This window comes from Pecten maximus, chromosome 1 (assembly GCF_902652985.1).
Source record: "Pecten maximus chromosome 1, xPecMax1.1, whole genome shotgun sequence".
Classification (NCBI taxonomy): Eukaryota; Metazoa; Mollusca; class Bivalvia; order Pectinida; family Pectinidae; genus Pecten; species Pecten maximus.
Window position 1 is genome coordinate 2,401,752 of NC_047015.1, and position 20,549 is coordinate 2,422,300.

Consider the following 20,549-nt stretch of genomic DNA (forward strand, 5'->3'; position numbering starts at 1 on the left):
GGATAAGTAAACTGATATTTTCTGTGAGTTTTAGAGCTGTGAATACCATGGTAACAGCTTAAAAAATTCTCAAAAATTGCAAAATATTATATTTGACCCAAAATGGCACAATTCTCTACACAATTTTTTTTTCTGAAACCTATTTAAAATTAAACATCTCTATCCCAAAGACAGAATTAATCTTGTTTGGACATAGGTTGTAAATTAAGTTTTTCCGCTATCTTACCTTTCCTGTGGGCTTCCATTTTTCGCTGTAGGCAAAACTAAATTTCCTGTGTAAACACACGTTCGGAAAATCCGGATATTTAAAATCCGGAACCAATTTATGAATTTTTGTTTTAATAAATGTGAAGCCTGTATGTACTTCTTCATACTGAATATACCAATTATAGTGTACATTTATTTTTTCATTTTTTATGCATATCATAATACAGGAGTTATTTGCTTAACAAATAAATTGCCCATGGCCAGGCCGTCTTACTTTGGTGTGCTACCTGATAATATATGGCAACGAATGTGCTTTTTAATATCGTGTGAAAACGTGAGCTACCAAGATTGAGCTGCCGCAACTTGGAACAACTAGTCTTTGTGTGTGAATATTCTCGGACTCATTTAAATAGTCAATAATGAAAAAAACATTAATAATATGGTTTTGAACCATATTTTGACATATTTACCTGTTGTTACCTGTGCTTGTTTGCACCTGTGATTTGGTTTACTACCAATTATTATGGACTGCTATTTGGAAACGAAGTGCTACCTGTGATAATAGGTGTAAGAGTTTTTACCTAAAAAAGGGCCCAAAACTTATTCCCTGAAGTGAGTTTTGGATTTTTTGCTGTAGTTGTTTGTTGGTTGTTAATAAGTGTCAAAACTATATTTGATGAAGTAAAAACAAACACAGGGCATTGTACTTCAACATTTTTATAAGTTTCACCTCAATTACCATTTTTACCTGATCATATTAATAACCTAGAAATGATAACAAATCTATCAACAAATGACAAAGTTATCCTCGATAGAAAAAAAAAATCCAAAGTAGTCAAATCAGTCTCAATATAATTCAAACTATTCATATGCCTATATGGTAAGTAATGAGGCAACGAGAGGGTTAACTTCATTGCAGAGGTATACTAAACCCTATAACATCACTAACTGACAGTTAAATTTGAAGGCCATTATAAATGGTAGGTTTTTTCAGTAACCAAATTGGAGATAGAAAGTAACTCACTCATTATGTTTGAAACTTGTGATTATGAAATTAAAGAACAAACACATATACATACAAACAAAAAAAAACTTATTTATCACTGACAAACTAATATGAAGTATAATGGAAATGGTCAATTAAAAAAAAAAAATTCACATTCTTGAAACTACTGCATATTCTGATGACTTAATCTATTGATTATTCATACATGTAGCCTTTATATTGATGCTTAATTAATAAAAAAATTGTTTTTTAATAATATTATTACAAAGGGCAATAACTCTGCAAGTTAATTATGAATAATTCCCATTATTGAACTCATCAAAAATCTTGTTAATATATGGCTTCATATAAAATGCCATTTGCTGCAGTTTTCATGTTTACATGTCCAATCATAATATCATTTTAAAGGGCAATAACTCTGTAAGTTACTGTCAAATAATTTCCATTTTCGAACTTGTCTGATATTCACTCCAGTTATTGTATTCACAAAGTCCATAGGATTAGACGGCGTATGGCGACGGACAAAGCACGATGACTGCAGGCCATCCTGACCCTTCAGGTGAGATGACTTAAAAATGGAATCAAATCACAATTCCTCCAAATACACAAAATAGGCATCTGTTTGCATGTTTCTGTCTGAAGCGAGTGATTTTTGGAAGCTAAAGACTAATCATTCTGACTTATATAAGAGACAAATACATAGCATTCCTTGTACAGTTTGGTTTCAAGTCTGATGTTCACTGTGTTTTAGGACTGTACCCGTCTCAAACTGACTGAAGATTTACTGAATTCTCAAAATGCACCATAATATCATTTTTACATCAAATATCACTTCTTGAAAAGTGATTAAAAATATATATGCCATATTATAGAATTAATTCTAGTTTAGACTAATTTTGCTAATCAATAGGAGAAACAATAAAGACTATGTCAATTTCTTAAAATCCAAGGTTTTTAATCCATAAATACAGTAAAAATTTAAGATTCATACAATCTGTATACGTAGGGTGTCCTGAGATGCATACAACAATGCAACTTCATTTTATGTTTGGTAGGAATAACATTGATACTTTTCAGAAATCTGGCAAAATATTAAACTTTAAAGTTGAATTTCCCTATTAGCATCCCTTATTTCAACTCATTTGACTATAAATTATGTATGCTATTCTGTAAAGGAAGAGTGTACATGAAGTACAAATATCACATGCCTATGTTGTCAAATGCTTTGAAAAATAACTTCAATCTTAATAGTAGAACATTATCTCGATCATCAACAATTTGCATGTGAAATCAAATAATTAGGACTAAGCCCTTTAAGAGAAAAAATGATTCCAAAATCATCAGACTTTTCAGACCAGAACTGAATTAGTCCTCATTTAAAACATGAAAATATTTATTATATTGAAGTGTCAAACATGAAATATCTATCACACAATTATTCAACCAATAATAATACAAACAAAAGGCCCAATGGGCCTGTATCGCTCATCTGGTTCTACAGCAACTTTGAAGTTGATCTAGGTCATTTCTGCAGATCATGTGCTAATTACTACTTTTCAAATATCAGAGTAGGCTATCCAAGGTTTATTTATGTTTTCAAATCCTTCAATCCAGCGTGCTATTGGCCTAATAATAAGGACTCTTCACTATGAAAAAATGATTGTTAAAAGATTCAAGCCTATTTGATCCCTGTGACCTTGAATGTAGGTCAAAGTTTTTCATTTGAATGAACTTGCAATTGATAGCCCTTTAGCCAAGCATGCAAGTATCTGAGCCTTTTGATTATTTAGAAGTCATCTGAAGATATTATCCTAGTTGAACTGTGAACTTGATTGTAGGTCAAAGTCTTTCATTTCAACAAACTTTGTAGCCCTTTACCCCAGCATGGTACAGGCCCAATATCAACTCCCTGAGCCTTTTGGTTATTGAAAAGAAGTTATTTAAAGATTTTAGCAAATTTGAATGTAGGTCAGGCTTATTCATTTGAATTAAATTGATAGCCCTTCATCCCAGCATGTTACAGGACCAATATCGCCACTTTGTGACTCATGAATTTTGAGAAGTTGCTTGAAGGAACAAGAGGACCAGAGGGCCTGTATCGCTCACCTGGTTTATTTTAGCAAAAATCAAAATAATATGTATTTTCCATTTGCTAATAGCTTTATTTGTTGATGTATGTTGGTTATGTTGTGGGGATCTCAACTACTTCAAAGATATAAGCCAGAAACAAAGTCAAGATTCAACATGATTGTATTTAAAGAAAGTAAGTCCCTTGGGAATGGGGAAAGACGCCGGGCCTATTTTCACATCAGGATTGTGTTCATATCTCGATGCCCAGCAGGGCTATAATATATAGGTTATGGGGTGGGGATCTGAATGGTGGGGTGGGGTGGGTGGGGTAGGGTAGGGGTTTCAGGTCCATTATTTGTATAAATTTGAAGCCCAGCCTCCTGGGGATGTTACCACTAAAAATATCAATGTCATACATTGCTTAGTACCAGAGAAGAAGTCATCAATATGAATATTGCCATAAGGACCCAACCATTTGTACAATTTTTAATCCCCATCCCATAATGATGCTACCAGTCAAAATTTGTTCAATTCTGATCTGCTGTTATGAAGAAAAAGTCAATTGTTGAAGGACAGACGGATGATGGACAGATGACAGACGCCACGGTATAGCATAATTATATAAACTCACCTTGGTCCTTTGGACCATGTGAGCTAAAAAGTTATTGCTGGACGGATGGATGACGCACCACAGCATAAGCTCACTTGCCCTCAGACAAGCAAGCTAAAAACAATTCACTTCTCATAGTATTTAAAATGGAATCAGCACTTGTGCTTTCAGTCAGAAACATTTGCTGTTCTCTATATAATATGTACTTGTGTCAATAGTCAGTTTTTACTCATATCACATGGCAAATTTTTGGGTCCATTCTTTAGCTGTTTTCTGATATTTCTGTTCATCTGATTTATAAACTCTGGCAATTTCTGGTACCAAGGGATCATCAGGATTGGGATCATTAAGTAGAGAGCATATTGACAGCAAAACTGAAAGCAAAGAAAACAAATTCAGTGCTATAAGAAAAAATAAATTATCGCTCAGTTGTTTGGTGGTGATAAAATAAAATCTTGGTACTCCAGAACACATTTTTTGCTCCATCCCCAAATTAAATTTTATCTTTACACATTTTATTCGAAAACTTGGCACCCATCATTGAATAATCTTAAATGGTTCATATGTAAAACTGACCTTTTCTCTACTTTAATGATTGGATAAATAGGAGAACCTATGCTACACAGGAAATCCAAGAGAGATCTAAGAAGTAAGAGCTTTCTGAGAAATAAAATAATGCTTCAACCATCAGTCATTTTCTTTTCTGGATCAGGCTCATCATAAAATGGTCAAAACTAGGGACCAAGGGGGACCTACCTATGAAATTACCAATACCTCTCAAGAAAATGAGAAAACAAACTTAGCACCAGCAAAATCAAAGATGGCTGTCTGTCGGCTATTTTGTTTTCCCCAATATGATTAAAACTACATGGGCACAACTAGGGACAAAGTGGAAATCACTCTCTTATTCGGATCAGATTCAAAATGTATTAGGCACAACTATGGACCTAGGGAGCCTACTTGTGAAGTTCTTTTTCAGAAATAATGATAAAGAATTGCTAACAGACCACGGACATAAAGTGATTTGAATTGCACACTATCTTATGATGGTGGGTTGATGGGCTAAACAAATCATGACAACCAGATATAGTTTGCACCTGTATAGTCATCATTTAGCAAGCACAGGATACCCACCATTATACTGATAGGGAAGTAACAGCTTCACAAACCTGAACTACAACAGCTTACTCCATTCTAACAAGGAAGTAAATACGATGGCCAAGGCCCTTAATGGTCATCTGACAATTGAATCATTATTATATAGAAAGCAAAATTACAGCAAAGTTCCCTTTAAGGGGCCTCACCACTTGGGGCCCCACCTGCCTCATTTATATAAAATATGAGTAGTCTCCCCAAACGATGTTTTATACCAAATTTGGTTGTAATCCACCCAAAGTTTAAGAAAGAGTAAGAGTTTACAAGAAAAATTTAAGCAAAGTTCCCCTTTTGGAGCCCCATCCCACTGGCCACAGGGATCATGCAGGCCTCATTTATTTAAAATAACACTGCCCTCCCCATTCATGTTTCACAACAAATTGGAATGTAATCCACCAGAGGGTTAATGAAGGGTAGGCTTTTAAAGAAACAAGAGGCCCATGGGCCTTAACGGTCATCTGACAAACACTTACACTTACAGCAGGGACACACCCCTCAATCCAGCATTATTACCATAAATTATTTATCGCAGCCAGTTATGTTTCAGATCAAATTTGGTTCTTATCCATTTAACTTATCCAGGGAGAGCAGCATCTTAAAGCAAAATTCTAGCGAAGTTTCCATTTTTGGGACATGTCCCTCTGTCCCAATGGGTCAGACAAGACTCATTTATATTAATTAGGATTGCCTTTCCCCAATAATGTTTCATACTAAATATGGTTGTAATCAATTCAGGCATTAAGGAGGAATAGCATTTTAAAGAAATGTTTAACCTAAGCACTCCTTTTGCCCCATCTTTCTTTCCCCAGGGGTCAGACCTGTCTCATTAAAAAATATGATTCCCGTCACCTTATGTTTCACATCAAATTTGGTTGTAATCCACCAAAAGGTTAGGGAGGATTAGGATTTAACAGCAAATATTCACCAAAGTTCCCCTTTTGGGGCCCTGCCCCTCAGGCCCCAGGGGTCACACTAGCCTCGTTTATATAAAATATGACCACCCTTCCCAAAGGATGTTTCACACCAAATTTAGTTGTAATCCACCCAATGGTAAAGGAGGAGTAGTATTTTAAAAGCAAAATTTCATCAAAGTTCCCCTTTTGGGGCCCCTCACCTCTGGCCCCAGGGGTTACACTAGCCTCATTTATATAAAATATGACCGCCTTCCCCAAATGATGTTTCACAACATATCTGGTTGAAATCCACTAAAGGGTTAAGGAGGAGTAGGATTTTATAGCAAAATTTCATCAAAGTTCCCCTTTTGGGGCCCCGCCCCTCAGGCCCCAGGGGTCACACCAACCTTATTTATATAAAATATGACCGCCCTCCCCCAATGATGTTTCACACCAAATTTAGTTGTAATCCACCCAAGGGTAAAGGAGGAGTAGGATTTTATAGCAAATATTCACCTAAGTTCCCTTTTTGGGGCCCCGCCCCTCTGGCCCCAGGGGTCAGACCAGCCTCATTTATATAAAATATGATTGCCCTCCCCCGATGATGCTTCAAACCAAATTTGGAAGTAATCCACTGAAGCGTTAAGGAGGAGTAGCGTTTTGAAAGAAAAAGTTTACGGATGGCGCACGCGCACGGCGACGGACGAAGCACGATGGCTATAGGTCATCCTGACCCTTTGGGTCAGATGACCTAAAAATTCACCAAAGTTCACCTTCTGGGGCCCCGCCACTCAGGTCTCTGGAGTCACACCAGCCTAATCTATATAAAATAATATTGGACTCCCCCAATGATATTTCACAACAAATAAGAATGCAATCCACTGAAAGGTTAAGGAAGAGTATGGTTTTGAAGCAAAAAAATCACCGAAATTCCCCTTTTGAGGCCCTGCAACTTGGGCCATACCAGCCTCATTTATATAAGATATGATTGCCCTCTTACAATGATGTTTCACATTAAATTTTGATTTAATTCAGCCCTTCTACCCAAGGGCTAAGGAGGAGTAGGCCTTTTAAAGCAACAAGAGACCCATGTGCCTTAACAGTCACCTGAATTTTAATATATTTTGGTAGATTTGATTTCAGTGAACTTGAATATAAAATCAATATGTTCACTCCAGCATGCTACAGGCAAATTATATATAATTTCTATGTGTGTTGGTCCTCTAGAAGACATTTAAAAGATTTTAGCATATTTGAGCCTGGTGGCCATATATGAAGGTCAAGGTCATACTCATTCATCCGAGGCTGTATATGAAGGTCAAGGTCATACTCATTCATCTGAACAAACGTTATAGCCTTTTACCCAGCATGCTATAGGCCCAATATCAGGTTTCTAGCCTTCTTGCTTAATGAGAAGTCGGTCTAAATTAAAGTTTTAGCATATTTATCCTCTATGACCTGAATGAAGGTCAAGGTAATTCATTGGCATTCATTTGAACAATCTTGATAGCCATTAACCCCAGCATGCTACAGGCCTAATATTAGGTCTCAGGGCCTCTTGGTTAAGAAGTCATTTTAAGATTTTAGCATATTTGACCCCTGTGACTTTGAATAAAGGTCAAGGTAATTTATTTGAACAATCTTGACAGCCCTTCACCTCAGCATGCTATATGCCCAATATCAGGTCTCCAGACATTTCGGTTATTGAGAAGAAACCGAAAATGTAAATTGTTTATGAACAGACGAAGAAAGACGCACAACAGAAACCAGCAACGACGGACAAAAGCGATTAGAAAAGGTCACTTGGCCGAGGGGGTCAGTCCCACCATTTCTACAATTTTGATTCCCTACCCCATAGGGATGCAACCAGACAAATATAAGTGATATCCATTGTTTGTTTCAGAGAATAAGTTGTTTATATCAATTTAGTGGAATTGTCGCCTTTTAGCTCTGCCCTCTGGCCCCTAGGGGTTAGCCCAACCATTTGTACAATTTTGAATCCCTTCCCCATAATAATGCAGGCAAATATGAGCGATATCCATTGCTAATTCCAGAGAAGTCGTTTCTATCAATTAAGCCAAATTGATCCCTTTTTGCCCCACCCCTCAGCCCCCAAGAGGGTCAGCCCTACCATTTGTACAATTTTAAATCCCCGCCCCATAATGATGCTACCAGTCAAAATTTGTTCAATTCTGATCTGCTGTTATGAAGAAGTAAATTGTTGACGGACAGACGGATGATGGACAGATGACAGACGCCACGGTACAGCATAATTATATAAACTCATTCGGACCATGTGAGCTATAAATTTGCCGCTGGATGGATGGATGACGCACCACAGCATAAGCTCTGTTGTCCTTCAGGCAAGCGAGCTAAAAACAATTCACTTCTCATAGTATTTAAAATGGAATCAGCACTTGTGCTTGCAGTCAGAATCATTGGCTGTTCTCTATATAATATGTACTTGTGTCAATAGTCAGCTTTTACTCATATCATGTGGCAAATTTTTGGGTCCATTCTTTAGCCGTTTTCTGATATTTCTCTCTATCTGTTTTATAAACTCTGGCAATTTCTGGTACCAAGGGATCATCAGGATTGGGATCATTAAGTAGAGAGCATATTGACAGCAAAACTGAAAGCAAAGAAAACAAATTCAGCGCTACAAGAAAAAATAAATTATCGCTCAGTTGTTTGGTGGTGATAAAATAAAATCTTGGTACTCCAGAACACATTTTTTGCTCCATCCCCAAATTAAATTTTATCTTTACACATTTTATTCGAAAACTTGGCACCCATCATTGAATAATCTTAACTGGTTCATATGTAAAACTGACCTTTTCTCTACTTTAATGATTGGATAAATAGGAGAACCTATGCTACACAGGAAATCCAAGAGAGATCTAAGAAGTAAGAGCTTTCTGAGAAATAAAATAATGCTTCAACCATCAGTCATTTTCTTTTCTGGATCAGGCTCATCATAAAATGGTCAAAACTAGGGACCAAGGGGGACCTACCTATGAAATTACCAATACCTCTCAAGAAAATGAGAAAACAGATGGCTGTCTGTCGGATATTTTGTTTTCCCAATATGATTCAAAACTACATGGGCACAACTAGGGACAAAGGGGAATTTCAGTTTATCCTCCATGACCTGAATGAAGGTCAAGGTAATTCATTGGCATTCATTAGAACAATCTTGATAGTCCTTCACCCCAGCATGCAACAGGCCTAATATTAGGTCTCATGGGCCTCTTGGTTATTAAGAAGAAGTCATTTTAAGATTTTAGCATATTTGACCCCTGTGACTTTGAATGAAGATCAAGGTCATATATTTGAACAATGTTGACAGCTCTTCACCCCTAGCATGCTATATGCCCAATATCAGGTCTCTAGACATTTTGGTTATTGAGAAGAAACCGAAAATGTAAATTGTTTACGAACAGACGAAGAAAGACACACAACAGACACCAGCAACGACGGACCTCAATGAGATATAAAGGACAAAAAATAAACAATTATTAAAGGTAGAACTCTCTTTCTTCAGACTCAAAATAAAAAGGGGCACAACTAGGCACCAAGGGGAATCTACAGATGAAGTTTTGGAAAAATTCTTCCAATACTTCTCAAACAAGAGGCCCAGAGGGCCTGTATCGCTCACCTGGTTGAATGACCAAACATCAAATTAATGTTCATTTCAATTTGTTAATAGCTTTATCTGTTATGTCTAACAATGCTATAAATGATTATGGGATGGTGATCTCAACTGCTTCACTGATATAACCCAGAAACGAAGTCTTTGGACCTATTTTCATATCAGGATTGTGTTTATCTCTTGATGCCCAGCTATGCTTTATATGATTATGAGGTTGGGATCTGAAAAGTTTTAAAGATATAAAGAAGAATCTAAGTCCTTAGGGGTGGGGAAATACCTACGGGTCCCTTTCTTAAAGAACTGAGGATTGGGAAAGATCCTTGGACCTATTTTTACATCAGGATTGTGTTTATCTCTTGATGCCCAGCGATGCTATATATGGATATAATTATGGGGTTCGGATCTGACGGTTTCAACTAGATCTGTCATCAGGATGGCCGACTAATACCCCTGCCACCCGCATGAGTCAATGGACAACTGGTACTGTTATTTAGAGGCTAACAAAGATAACCTGTGCATGCCCCTATTACTGAAATTCAGAATTGCTGGAATATGTGTTGTTCATATTAAAGATAATTTAGTCACAAGTTTTGTTGAAAACAGTCCACAGGTTTTGGAAGAGTTGTCTGGACCCTAAAAACCTGTTTTTAGTGACTAGTTACTATGGCAACAAAAATTTGGAATTTAAGCAGCTGCATGCACATCTGAACATGTTCCCCAACATTCCCCTAACTGCACATGTTCCCTAAAATTTCTGTGAAGTTTTGTGAAAATTGGTTCACAAGTTCAGGAGTTGTCGGCACAAGAAAAACCTATGAATAGTGACCAGTTACAATGGCAACAAAAAATTTCGGAATTTAAACAGCTGCATGCACATCTACACATGGTCATCTCTATTTGTGTAGTATCAATGGAATCGGCCAATCAGTTTAGGAGGAGTTGTCTGACAAGATGTGTCTACAGACAGACAACCCAACTCCAGTAAACCCCCCTAACTGTGTCTACAGTCAGACAGATGGACAGACAACTTAAAACTCCAGGTAATTTTTAGGGTGCACAAATAACTCGAAGTTTTGACGGTAAGCATTTTCAGTATTATGGGTTTATTGTTGGGTATGGCTGATACCAGACATCAGCATTCTATTATAGCACAACCGAAAGAAAATGTCACTTTTGTTTGATAAACTATACTCCACAGATTTTTACTCCAATTGTGAGAATTATTGCAAAGGATACAGTTTTTATTAGCGATTGTAATTTGTCTCATGACAAGAATCAAGTAAAAAACAACTTAATGTTATTATTTTTTACTCTAGATATTCCTGTGTGTCAGGTGATGGTTCCCCATTACTATCTGCCACTATGCCTGAAGATCTATTCCAAGATTTCTAAAAGCCTCAAAATCCACCAAAACAATGGAACCACTCAATTACAAATTTCATCTCCATGTCCTATCCAAACCAGATATGCAGAAGTTCTTTGAAATTAAATCTTTTAAAAACAAGAGGCCCAGAGGGCCTGTATCACTCACCTGGTTTCATGAGATATGAAACAAGAATGATGCTTAAGTATATTTGTCACTGGTATTGCTATTTCAATATATATCATAAGCATTTTATATGGGTACATGTATATTGGTTTTATTTTAATACTAAAAATGCCAAAAAGTACATTAATCCATGAAATAAAATTGACTTTTGGCGCGACCCCATAGGGATGCTACCACACAAATGTGAGTGATATCCATTGCTTAGTTTCAGAGAAGATCTTGTTTAGATTAATTGACCCCTTTTGACCCTGCCCTCTGCCCCCTGGGGGGTCAGCTCCTTCCTTTATACAATTTTGAATTCCTACCCCAATAGGATGCTACCAGTCTAGCCATTGCTAAGTTTCAGAGAATAAGTTGTTAAAATCAATTTAGCCAAATTGACCCCTTTTGCCCCGACCCCTCAGCCACCTGGAGGCCCGGGTCAACCCCAACATTTGCACAATTTTGAATCCCCACCCCATAACCATGCTACCATACAAATGTGAGTAATATCCATTGCTTAGTTTCAGATAAGAAGTTGTTTAAACAAATTGACCAATTTTGGCCCCGCCCCTCAGGCCCCTTGGGGGTCAGCCCCACCATTTGTACAATTTCAAATTCCTACCCCAAGGTGATGCTACCAGTAAAATATGAGAGATATCCATTGTTTGGTTCCAGAGAAGAAGTCAATTATATGAATATAGCCAGATTGAGCACATTTGGCCCCGCCCCTCGAGCTCCTGGGGGGTCACTCCCATCATTTGTACAATTTTGAATCCCCACCCCATAATGATGCTACCAGGCAAATATGAGCGATAGCCATTGCTTGGTTTCAGAGAAGAAGTCGTTTATATCAATATAGCCAGATTGACCACATTTGGCACCGCCCGTCAGGCCCCTTGGGGGTCAGCCCGATCATTTGTACAATTTTGAATCCCCACCCCATAGTGATGCTACCAGGCAAATATGAGTGATAGCCATTGCTTGGTTTCAGAGAAGAAGTCGTTTATATCAATAGCGCCAAAATGACCCCTTTTGGCCCCGACCCAGAGGCCCCCAGGGGGTCAGCCCCATCATTTGTACAATTTGAGTCCCCTACCCATAGGGATGCTTCTAACCAAATTTGTTCAAATTCTGATTAGCGGTTATGAAGAAGAAGTCAAATAAGTCAATTGTTGACGGGCGGACGGACGACGGACGCCACGGTATGGCATAAGCTCACCTTGGTCCTTCGGACCAGGTGAGCTAAAAACCTGGACCCCCAGGGTCATGAAATTCACAATTTTGGTAAAGCACCTGAGACCCTTCCACCATGACAAGTATTTAATTCTACCTTATCTTGGCCTTGAGAAGATATCTTGGGTTTTTAGAAGAATGAATCAATGAAATTGGTCCTGGGTTTCCAGAGAAGTCATAAATTGTAAGGGCCATGGACAAGAGGCGGCGATTAGAATAGATTACTTGAAACTTAGTCTCGGTTAAAACCTGCATCCATACATGGATTTTATCTCTATTTGGACCCCATTCCTACCACAATAAGACCCCTTGTACACTTCCATTTGCCATGTAACCATGAAACAACACCTGTGACAGGTATTGCATGAAGCCTAATTGTGTCTCGGGACTTACGTAATCATATATAAGTGATTTATACAGGTATCCAATTAATACCCTGAGGGACATTATGATTGCAGTGTATCATCAACACGGTAATTATGAAATGTCACACTTCATTGATTTTTTGTTTGTTTTCTTTTAATGTCCTATTAACAGCCAGGGATCATTCAAGGACGTGCCTGGTTTTGGAGGTGGAGGAAAGCCGGAGTACCCGGAGAAAAACCACCGACCTACGATCAGTACCTGGCAACTGCCCCACGTAGGTTTTGAACTCGCCACCCAGAGGTGGAGGGTTAGTGATAAAGTGTCAGGACACCTTAACCACTTGGCCACCACGGCCCCACAATGAAATTGAAGCACAGCGGTTTTTTATCTTCTCGCTACAAGTAGAGCTAGAAGTCCGAGTTTCACATCTAATTTAAATGAGTCCCAAAGATAAAGTTAGGACACTCATGTCAATCCTGTAATGTGTGTATCAGTGTCTTTATAAGATATTTTTCCAATTTTTAACTATTTTTTTTTTTATATTTAGTCCTCTTGCAAGTGGCACAACAACGCTCAGATCAAGTAGTCTTTAATTTTCACAGCCCTTCTGGACAATTAAGTGTTTAAAAGTAAAAGAACAGACAATGCATGGTTCATCAGTTCAGAGGCTATCTTGTCCTTCACAATATTAAAGTATTACTGAGAAGCTATGGACTAATAACTAATGTATTTTCAAGATCTGCAAATAGAGTTATTTTCAACTTATGACATTTTTTAGCTAGTGAAAGCAACTAATAATTTCACAGTTAGGTTAAGAACAGATTAAATGAAGTTCTCCAAGTACCTTGAAGAAGGAAATCTTGATGATTGCCTGAATCGCTCACCTAGATATCTCAGCTATCACTGCAAAATATCCTTATTAAATGTATACAGTTAGAACAGTGGTTAAGTTTCCACCTAATTACAAATCTTTAGGCCATTGTTCGGTCTCCAGAAAGAAAACTAGCTGCTATTTGTTCAGTATGACTGATCGTTTTGCTAAATATAGCGTTAAAACTGACCCTTCCGTCCTCTTTTTTTGTTCCGCTAATCCAGTGGCACCATTTAGTCAGCTCTTTTAGCAAATCTTCATTCAACCATTTAGGTGTGCATGCACTATTAGAAAGCCAATGTCCCAGTGTCTGAGAATGGTCCTCTATGGACTGAGGACCTCCTTAACAGTGTTGCGTTACTGAGTAAAGATGTTGTCAGTCTGACAAAAAAGTGGATATCTCGAGAAACATGTGTAAAGTCAGTGTCGAAAAAAGTGAATGCTTTGGATATTAGCTGTCAAAGTTTGATAATGACTTTGCAGTACTGAAGTTGGAGGTTTCTGCGAGTCTGAGAAAAACTAAAGATACAATCAGAGAAAATGGACGGGGTCAAGTATCATATCAGTACGCTGGAATCTGAAAGTCATTCTATTAAAACAAGGGCCCAATGGGCCCAAATCGCTCACCTGCAATGCAGTGATCTTTTCATATATGGATCCTGCAGTTATTTGAAAGCATGCTACAGGACCAATATAATGTCTCTCTGCACTTTGGATTTTCACTAAAAGTCATTTAAAGATTTAAGCATACTTGATCGACGTGACCTTGAATGAAGGTCAAGGTCATTCATTTGAACAAACTTGGTAGCCCTTCACCCCAGCATGCTACAGACCCAATATCAACTCTCTGGGACTCTTGGTTATTGAGAAGAAGTCGTTTAAAGATTTTAGCCTTTTTGACTCCTGTGACCTTGAATGAAAGTCAAGGTCATTCATTTGAACAAACTTGGTAGCCCTTCACCCCAGCATGCTACAGGCCAAATATTAGGTCTCTGGGACTCTTGGTTATTGAGAAGAAGTCGTTTAAAGATTTTAGCCTTTTTGACTCCTGTGACCTTGAATGAAAGTCAAGGTCATTCATTTGAACAAACTTGGTAGCTCTTTACCCCAGCATGCTACAGGCCAAATATTAGGTCTCTGGGACTGTTGGTTATCGAGAAGAAGTCGTTTAAAGATTTTAGCCTTTTTGGCCCCTGTGACCTTGAATGAAGGTCAAGGCCATTCATTTGAACAAACTAGGTAGCCCTTCATCCCAGCATGCTACAGACCCAATATCAACTCCCTGGGACTGTTGGTTATTGAGAAGAAGTCGTTTGAAGATTTTAGCCTTTTTGACCCCTGTGACCTTGAATGAAGGTCAAGGTCATTCATTTGCACAAACTTGGTAGCCCTTCACCCCAGCATGCTACAGGCCAAATATTAGGTCTCTGGGACTCTTGGTTATTGAGAAGAAGTCGTTTAAACATTTTAGCCTTTTTGACTCCTGTGACCTTGAATGAAGGTCAAGGTCATTCATTTGAACAAACTTGGTAGCCCTTCACCCCAGCATGCTACAGACCCAATATCAACTCCCTGGGACTCTTGGTTATTGAGAAGAAGTCGTTTAAAGATTTTAGCCTTTTTGACCCCTGTGACCTTGAATGAAAGTCAAGGTCATTCATTTGAACAAACTTGGTAGCCCTTCACCCCAGCATGCTACAGACCCAATATCAACTCCCTGGGACTCTTGGTTATTGAGAAGAAGTCGTTTAAAGATTTTAGCCTTTTTGACTCCTGTGACCTTGAATGAAGGTCAAGGTCATTCATTTGAACAAACTTGGTAGCCCTTCACCCCAGCATGCTACAGACCCAATATCAAGTCCCTGGGACTCTTGGTTATTGAGAAGAAGTCGTTTAAAGATTTTAGCCTTTTTGACTCCTGTGACCTTGAATGAAGGTCAAGGTCATTCATTTGAACAAACTTGGTAGCCCTTCACCCCAGCATGCTACAGACCCAATATCAAGTCCCTGGGTCTTTTGGCTATTTAGAAGAAGTCGTCTAATTTTGTTTTAGCCTTTTTGACTCCTGTGACCTTGAATGAAAGTCAAGGTCATTCATTTGAACAAACTTGGTAGCCCTTTACCCCAGCATGCTACAGACCCAATATCAACTCCCTGGGACTGTTGGTTGTTGAGAAGAAGTCGTTTGAAGATTTTAGCCTTTTTGACTCCTGTGACCTTGAATGAAGGTCAAGGTCATTCATTTGAACAAACTTGGTAGCCCTTCACCCCAGCATGCTACAGGCCCAATATTAGGTCTCTAGGCCTTTTGGTTATTGAGAAGAAGTTGCTTGAATGGAAAGTTGACGCCGGACGGACGACGGACGGACGACGGACGCCGCGCCACGGCATAAGCTCACTTGCCCTTTGGGCAGGTGACCTAAAAATTAACTTGTCAATGCAAAAGCTCGGCTGATGAGGGATAATTTCATATATATACCAATGTGATTGAAAAGTCAAATAAGACCTGGAAGTAAGAGACCACATCCTGCAACAATTTCTTTCAGATAAACTGAAAATGTCAGCTGAGTAGGTGAATGCAAATTTTGAACAGGTTCATCATGTAGCAGGTAGGGGTGTATCTCTCCCAATTGTCACCAGGTTTCACAATTACAAACAATGTCAAAACATATTGAAATGCTCTAAAGGTCTTGAAGATACTGGTTATTTTATAATAACCATCCTCCCCCCACCCCCCAAACATAAGGATTTACTCTCTGTCATGAAGCGAGAGCCGCATTTGGGACAGGTAAAGGCTAGACGCTCGCTACATGTGCTCAGCTTGAATGTAAATAGGGTATTTCACAATAAAATCTGACAACAGGAATTTGTTGATTTCATTGACAAGATATGGCTTCCAAATGCTAAGATAAAACTGATATTGAATTTGATACTTCCCTGCTGCCAGATTACAACCTCAGGGATTTACTACATTCCCAATGTTCTAATTGCAGCTTGATTGCATTATACAGGAAAGACTTGTCCAATCATTCGTCTTTACTTAAAGGAGACACAAAGATATCCCGACTCTTACAGTCGGATTTGTATACATATGCCTGGTGTACATACCCTTTGAAAGCAAGTGGCCCACAGGGCCTGCATCGCTCACCTGGTTGGCAATATAGCCAAATGGACCCCTGTAATTTTGGACCTGTCCCTCAGGCCCCAGGGGAGCAATGTCCTCTGTTTATACACCATTTGATCCCCTTTACCAATTATGCTCCAGACCAAATTTCATCAAAATCCATTCAGGTGTTCAGAACTAGTAGGAATTTAAAGGAAATATTGACAAACGCCGGAAGGATGACAGACGCTGTGCCATGGCATAACCTCACCTGGCCCGAAGGTCCAGTGAAAGAAGAAATTAAATAATCTTTCAAAAATTTCTCATTGCTGCTACTAAACTTAAGATCAAATGTCCAAAATGTCCATCCTCCATTATATATTACCATGAATCACCTATGTTTATGCTGATTAGCCAAAAGACTCCAGGCCATTCAAATATTAAACTCAGGTTGATCCTTATAACTTGACACTTAATCACTAAACAAAAGAATTAATTGTCACCCAGACAATCCTAGACATTTGTCTTGGTTTGCCCAGGTATCAACTTCTTGTGTTGATGCGTCTCCCCCCTTCTCCCATTCCACAGGTATTTATCTAATGAGCCCATTATTGTATAAGCAAAAACCATTTAAACGTTTAACATTTAAATAAAGCAATTGTTATTGATACAAATCTTCCGTCAGCATCTCAAGTCTTGGCATTGAATGCATTATCAAACTTGGTGAAAGGAAACTTAATTATTAATTAGTGATGGGAATTGGATGAGAATTTTGTTATTTATTAATCAGAACAATTGGATGACCTCTAAGGATCAATTATAGCCTATAATCAGATTTTGTGAAAACTCTTTAAGTTACACAAAAATAGCTTTATGCAACATCCATGCACTTTTACTTCTGTTTGTTAAATCAAGAAAAGACCATCTTTTATTTTCTTGAACCCAAAGTAATGCCAAACTTTAGAATAACTTGCACCAAGATGATTGTGCAAACTGTCCATGTTGCCGTTTGTACAGTTCGGGTCAGTTAGATGCTTAAATGCTATATGGTAGCCTGCTATTAAAGCATTTATTGGATCCAATCGTTAATGAGCAACGAAGAAGCCAAACATCTAAGAACGATTACAGAATATAGGAAAATTCAGGATGAAATTTCGACCCACTACTATTATCAATATCATCCGATACCTCATTGTATTGTATTTTTACTATCAATAATTATACATTTATTAGTCTGTTGTCAATCTACATTTAACTAACTATTTTCAAAGTGTCGGCTCTAATTTACCACATTTAAGTTGAGTAATATCTTCAAATATATTGTGAAACAATTTAACATTTTTTTTCAAATATAATTTATAGTTACTTTTCCCTTATGTTATAAAAAGTCAGTTTACATGAATCAATACACCTGCCATTTAAAGATAAATATGGCTAATAGAAAGACAGATTCAACAGTAAAGCCCAAACACCAAACCTCGAATGTGCTGGGTCTGCACCTCCAGGCTGACCATATTTCCCTGCTGGCTGCCAGATAGGGAATCTTTTGTACAATGCTGAATTTCTTTATACAAAATGCCTTCATTGAAGGAATATGATTAACATCTATATACCTGCTGGGCTCATTCCATCCGATCCCCTTGGGTTTTGCTTGTCGACAGACAGACAACAGACAACTTGCACCAAAAATCTGCACATGACCACTGGCCAGGTGAGCTTATAAAGTAATTTTAAAATGCATGCAAAATAACTTTGGTTTTTCCAATCTTTTGCTCCACATGGACACATCTTGCAATTTTAAGAGAGAAACAGAAAATTAAGAAAAATACATTTAGTTATTTGAAATAAGATTTAAACAGATCTGAACCTTTCATGATAAATTCTCCACGTATGCAATTTGTTTAAATTTGCAGAATATGTCCATAGTAGGAGACTTTAAACTCCATAAATACATACCTTTAGATATAGTTAATGCAGGTGACCACTGTGACCTTAGGATATCCAAACAAATACTGCCATTGCTGTTTATATTAGGGTGGTATATTCTTGTTGTAAAGGCAACCTATTCAAAATAAAATTTCCACATTTTTCAGTATTCTTATCTAATTATGTAAACATGCAACATCATCATTAAATTATAAACTGGATATTAAGCACTATGTCAGGTTTCATGTCTTCCATTTAACTAGGAAGAATTGAGGGTTTTTGATTCCTTAAGATTTATTTTATGCTTATGAGCAAAGACATGTCTCTGGACTTGCTTTAATCCTTCAGATTTTTAATTGACTTCTGGAATTGATACCTCAGTGTTCTGATGTATTATGTCCCTTGTGTGTTAGGATTCAACATTGAAATCTATATTTCTAACTTGTTATTGAACAGTTTATTCTATTATGTCAAAGTTGATTATGCTACTAGGACAAAAGAAACAACAAATTTAATAACAAAAGACCCAGAGGGCCTGTATCGCTCACCTGGTTTCATATAATAATGAAACAAGAATGATGCTTAAGAATATTTGTCGCTGGTATTGCTATGTCAATATTATAAGCATTTGATATGGGTACATGTACATTGGTTTTATTGTAATTCTAAAAATGTGAGGCTTTTATGCCAAAAGGTGCATTAATACATGAAATGAAAATGACTTTTGGCCCAACCCCATATGGATGCTACCACACAAATGTGAGTGATATTCATTGTTTAATTTCAGAAAAGAAGTCGTTTAAACCAATTGACCCCTTTTGACCCTGCCCTCTGCCCCCCAGGGGGGTTTAACCCCGTCATTTGTACAATTTTGAATCCCTACCCCAAGGGGATGATACCAATCAAATATGAGAAATATCCATTGCTTAGTTTCAGAGGAACAGTCGTTTATATCAAATCTGCCAAATTAACCTGTTTTGGCCCCGTCCCTTAGCTCCCTGGTGGGGTCAGTCCTGTCTTTTATACAATTTTGAATCTTTTGGTTTGTTTGTTTTTGTTTAACGTCCTATTAACAGCCAGGGTCATTTAAGGACGTGCCAGGTTTTGGAGGTGGAGGAAAGCCGGAGTACCCGGGGAAAAACCACCGGCCTACGGTCAGTACCTGGCAACTGCCCCACGTAGGTTTCGAACTCGCAACCCAGTGGTGGAGGGCTAGTGATAAAGTGTTTGTACACCTTAACCACTCGGCCACCGCGGCCACAATTTTGAATCCCTACCCTAAGGGGATGCTACCAGGCAAATTTGAGTGATATCCATTGCTTAATTTCAGAGAAGAGTCGTTTTATATCAATTCAGCCAAATTGACCCCTTTTGGCCCCGCCCCTCAGCTCCCCGAGGGGTCAGCCCTGTCATTTGTACAATTTTGAATCATGACCCCAAAGGGATGCTCCCAGTCAAATATAAGCAATATCCATTGCTTGGTTTCAGAGATGATGTTTATATCAATTTAGCCAAATTTACCCCTTTAGGTCCCGCCCCTCAGTCCCCCAGGGGGTCAACACCACCATTTGTACAATTCTGAGTCCCCATCCCACAGGGATACTTCTGACCAAAGTTGGTCAAATTCCGATCTGTGGTCATGAACTTGAAGGAGAAGTCAATTGTTGACGGACGACAGACGCCGGATGCCACGGTATGGCATAAGCTCACCTTCGTCCTTCCTTTTGAACTCACTTACCTTTGGTGGTTTGAATGGATAATCTGTTGGAAAATGTATTGTGAGAAAAAATACACCACCTTGAAATGGACTGTCTGGCTGTAATGTAAAAAATAAAGTTTCAAGTTATGGTTTTAGGTTCTGTTGGAAAGAAGAATCCAAAGTATTGAAACATTCTGAACAAGAGCGTCAACAATTAACAATGATTT

At 38.1% G+C, this 20,549-nt stretch overlaps 1 protein-coding gene across 11 annotated transcripts in view; it reads right to left on the reverse strand.

The window, feature by feature from the left end:
• Positions 1-20,549, reverse strand: part of LOC117322269 (ubiquitin-conjugating enzyme E2-17 kDa) — a 64,712-nt gene that overhangs the window by 35,952 nt on the left and 8,211 nt on the right. For 6 of the 11 annotated variants that reach the window (XR_004531513.1, XM_033877108.1, XM_033877117.1 and 3 more), the window contains exons 4-5: positions 20,362-20,439; positions 18,654-18,759 (exon numbers count right to left, since the gene is read on the reverse strand). Coding sequence is in view for 10 of the 11 variants with exons in the window: in XM_033877108.1 (XP_033732999.1) it covers positions 18,654-18,759; positions 20,362-20,439 (184 nt within the window). In the remaining variant the exon portion in view is untranslated. Of the gene's footprint in view, positions 1-908; positions 4,268-8,065; positions 8,574-18,653; positions 18,760-20,361; positions 20,440-20,549 lie in introns of those variants that run through there. The other 5 variants (XM_033877155.1, XM_033877164.1, XM_033877126.1 and 2 more) reach the window with 3 other exon arrangements.